At 45.3% G+C, this 4,151-nt stretch overlaps 1 protein-coding gene across 1 annotated transcript; it reads right to left on the bottom strand.

Moving 5' to 3' along the window:
- Positions 1 to 709: 709 nt before the first annotated feature.
- On the bottom strand, positions 710 to 3,150 carry LOC147707557 (uncharacterized). The gene has a single exon (XM_086925229.1). It carries the CDS (start codon positions 3,148 to 3,150, stop codon positions 1,480 to 1,482), a length of 1,671 nt encoding a protein of 556 aa, XP_086781355.1. The 3' UTR covers positions 710 to 1,479.
- Positions 3,151 to 4,151: the final 1,001 nt, after the last annotated feature.

Genomic DNA, 4,151 nt, shown 5'->3' with positions numbered 1-4,151 from the left:
GTGCAGCACCGCTATCATATACCGCCACGCAACGGAGTCGAATGCTTTCGCAGCATCTAGTAGTACAGCCACCGCTGCCAGGTCTGGTTTGAGGAGATGTAGCACTGCAAACAGAGCCCTCGAGTTGTGAGTTGTGGATCGGAGGGGAATAAAACCGGACTGATCCGGCAAAACCATAACCGGTAGTAGCAGGCGCAACCGTGTCGCGAGCACTTTGGCAATGATCTTAACGTCGCTATTCATAAGGGACAAAGGCCGATATGACTCACACCTATTACGCGGTTTGCCCGGTTTTGGCAACACCACCAGGAGTGCTTCCCTCATCGTAGCCGGTAATTGACCCTGCTCCAATGCCTCCTCCAGAACCATCGCCAAATGTGGCAGCAATAGATCCACATATTCTTTATAAAATTCAGATGGTAAAGCATCAGTTCCGGCTGCCTTGCCATTTGGCAGAGCCGCAATCGCATCTCGAAACTCCCCTTCCGTTATGTGATGCATTAGAAAATCCGGTTGACCCTTCGATAGCCAGACCAAAGCTATATCTTCGAAATATTGAGCTATTTCTTCCTCCCCTGCCGTCTCCCTATGTTCATACATCTGCTCATAGTAACGCACAAAGCAGTCGAGGACACCAGTGACAAAGTTGAATTCTTCTACCTCGGCCAGGTATGTTTACAAAGGAAGACCAGCAGTCGGAGGTAACTGAAACATAAAAAGATTTATTGCGCTCGAGCGGGTACACCACCTCACAGCTCCATGTGGCTATGAGGGAAGTGGACAACTTACAATAGTCAGAGACAGCCTTATATACTTTTGTGCTTCATAAGCGTAGGTGGGGATGGATATGATAAATCAGCAGCTGTCAAGGATGATTAATGATCTCCAAACAATATCACGTACTGGTCAGGGCCAGTGACTCTGGAAATATGTATACTTGGCTTGCTGAACAATAATATAAAGGTTACTCACTAAACCCCATCAGTCATCAATAATCTTGTGATACACAGAAATAAAGCAGAACTATGCATAACTTGTGCCAAGTATAAACATGGGCGGGCTTGTGGTTACAGAGTCAGGCGCCCATTTGATTAGTCATCCGGATACAGAGCAAAGGTTACATCTCTTGTGTCAACAACGATTCATTACCATCAGCAGTCTTTTGTTAGCTGTAATCTATTTGGAATTAGTTAGATAGGAAAGTTAAGCAAATGAGTCATTGACCTTTAAGCAACATACCCTGCTCTACTTGTGCGTCATAAGGTGAAGTGCAAACATATGCTCTGGGGTCGACTGGTGTATTAACATTTCTTTGTGCAGATGAAGCGGCCACACCATATGTGCTGAGGTGGCAAGCTAAAGAGACTAATACAAAATGGTGGCTAGGAAACACAAAATGGAGGAGCTTTTCGTCCATTACTAAAAACTGTATTTCCACAATCGGCCCTTTGGACGCAAGGTCCAACATTTTGTTGCGGCCTAATGCACATGTTCATATATGGGCCGGCTGTTACTATAGTGGGCCTCATTGCGCTCATTGACGTAATCAACAGTATTTGCGTCAGGAGGGTTATTATCTGAGATATCAATGTCCATCAATTGTTGGGTTACAACATCCCTCATAATAAGAGCATTAGTCACAGTTATTGGGGGCATTGGGGGTGGTTTTAACAATCGCCCCATACACTGGCAACACATGGGCAGACAATTGATTAGAACACAGCACCCTATTACCACAAGGAAGATAGCCACTAGAAACATCCCTATCTTCCAGCCCCAGGCAGATAAGGCGTTCCAAAAGGAACCTACAGGATCCCAGGGGCCAACATCGCTATGAGCCTGGGCACCTATATCATATAGTCTTTTGACAGCCTGCCTAACCGATGTTGATGAGTCAGGAATATACGTGCAGCAAGATACCCCGATCACTCTACAGACTCCACCCCGTTCTGCTAACATCATGTCTAACACAATCCTGTTTTGAAGAGAAACTAATCTGAGAGCCTTGAGCTCAACTGTTATGTTCTCAATTATGCCTGCTGTCTCTTCTATAGTAGCTTCTAGTAGACGGGACAACCTGCGTATGTTTCTGGAATTTATGGCAGGGCCATACCAAGGAACAAAGGCCTTTAGTACATCACCAGCTATCTCAGCCGCTGTATCCCCTTGATCAACACTCCTCCTACCTCTCAGAGTTCTGGATGCTTTATTCACTTCTGCAGTACTTTTTACAGACATTGCTGGTGTTACAAGACCTAGGTGACAACAGCCACCCCAATTCACTGGTAGCCATATATAGGCCCTGGAGCCACAAATGAAATAAACTGAGTCACCGATATAGAGTGGAACAGTTATTTCCTGGGAAGACACTTCAAATGTCATATTGCAATTGGTACTATTCCCCATGTTGGCGGTACCGTTGCTCCTAATACATATACTCCCAAGCACACTACGCTGCCTCATTTTCAAAAAAGGTATCTCTCTGGTGTCCCTATGGAGCGGAGGTGTGCTATCATTTTTTACCAACAGCAGTGGGGTGAATATGTTAGAAAAAGGGAACGTTGCATTTGGCAAAATAACTCCAGAGCAATTTCCTGACTGGAGAATGTCTTTGTCATAATGGGTGTACAAGGAGGCAGTTGGTGTTCTAGTGGTAGAACGGGAGTTTACTAAGTTGCTGAAGACCCTTATTAGCTCAACTTTCAGTATTGCAATGTGTAATGCATAACAGGATGCTTCAAATGGCAGGGGTACTTGGAGAAGGGGTATACCTTCGTCTACATAGGCTGGGAATTGCATACAGATCCAACAATTATTTTTATCAATTACTTGATGGGTCTGATGAAGTAAGGTAAGGAAAGAATTATGACGCATCTCCTCTCTGTGATCCATATCCTCTGGTGGTACTGTAACTGAGGGGACAAAGTCAGAGGGAAGCTCTGATGGGAGCGGGGCTGTTTTTGCAATTGGATGGTAGAGCTCTAGGAGATACAATAAACCGATGACCAAAGACATTATGCAAAATAACATACAGAATATGCATAGTTTGGAGTACCAGCGCCCCCTTTTGTTCACATTAAGGGTGGAATATGTATCCTCCATTTCTAGTAAAGGAAGATGTCTAGTTGTTCTTCCAAACGGAAGTACCATTCGCTCTCAGAATTTTTTGATTTCTATAATCTCACAAGTGCGGCAGTTCAACAGTGTTCGTTATAGGCCTCACTGTTTCAGACCTTGCAATTGGCAAATTTGACCTCACACCCTCTCCTCCTATGGGTCGCTGGGCTTCGGAGGTATTTCTTTATTCTCTTTTCAGCTCAGAGTCGGCAGTGTCCTTATTTTACTAACCTCACTGCACAAGTTAGTCCTTTAAAGTTGGCACTATTCAGTGCGTGGCAGTTGGTGCTTGCTCCGTCCTAAGCACTCTTCATCTTCCTTGGGCGTAGATTGTATCCTGATGCAGCTTGTTGATCATCAATGCGTGCAGGAATGCAGTCACCAGTCCTTCGGTCAGAACGGTCCTCTTCCGGGGGCAGTGCTGGCCAGAACGGTGGTGCTCTCTTCACGTTTGAAAGATGAATCCAACTTTTATGTCCGTCACATCGAACCGCCGTCTGTGTGACTAACAGAACCTGCGCTGGCCCTTTCCACCTGGGCTGCAGGCTGTTCTTCCTCACAAAGTTCTTGGTCAGGACCCAGTCCCCGGGTCTGATGTTGTGTACTTCTCCTTCCAGAGGCGGGGACCATGTGTCTCTGACCTGTTGGCGAATGGTAGACAGGGCAGAAGTTAGTTCTTTACAATAGTCCAACAAAGCAGAATGCGTTAATTCTTGCAACTTTGGTGGAGAGGCAAACCCATAGACATTTGCTGGTTTCCCCATGACCACTTCATATGGAGAAAGTCTGTTTTTGGATGTAACAGTTGTCCTCATGGAGAACAAGGCTAAGGGCAATGCATCTACCCAGCTGAGAGTGCTTGATGCACATATTTTTTGCAGTTTATTTTTCAATGTAGCGTTACAGCGTTCCACATCTTTGTGAGTTAAGGACAGTAATGGTTTGGCCAGGTAAGAAAAATTTGGTACCCATTGTCTACAAAAGGAGACCATTCCAAGAAATGCACGCACATCTTTTTGAGTTCTAGGTCTGGG

This window comes from Lissotriton vulgaris, chromosome 6 (genome assembly GCF_964263255.1).
Source record: "Lissotriton vulgaris chromosome 6, aLisVul1.2, whole genome shotgun sequence".
NCBI classification, from domain to species: Eukaryota; Metazoa; Chordata; class Amphibia; order Caudata; family Salamandridae; genus Lissotriton; species Lissotriton vulgaris.
Note: the sequence above shows the minus strand (reverse complement) of the source record. Positions and strands in the feature narration are given on the sequence as shown.

What these genes read in the sequence shown, in the direction of transcription:
- LOC147707557 (XM_086925229.1), bottom strand. Translation starts at nt 3,150, where the DNA reads ATGGTACTTCCGTTTGGAAGAACAACTAGACATCTTCCTTTACTAGAA.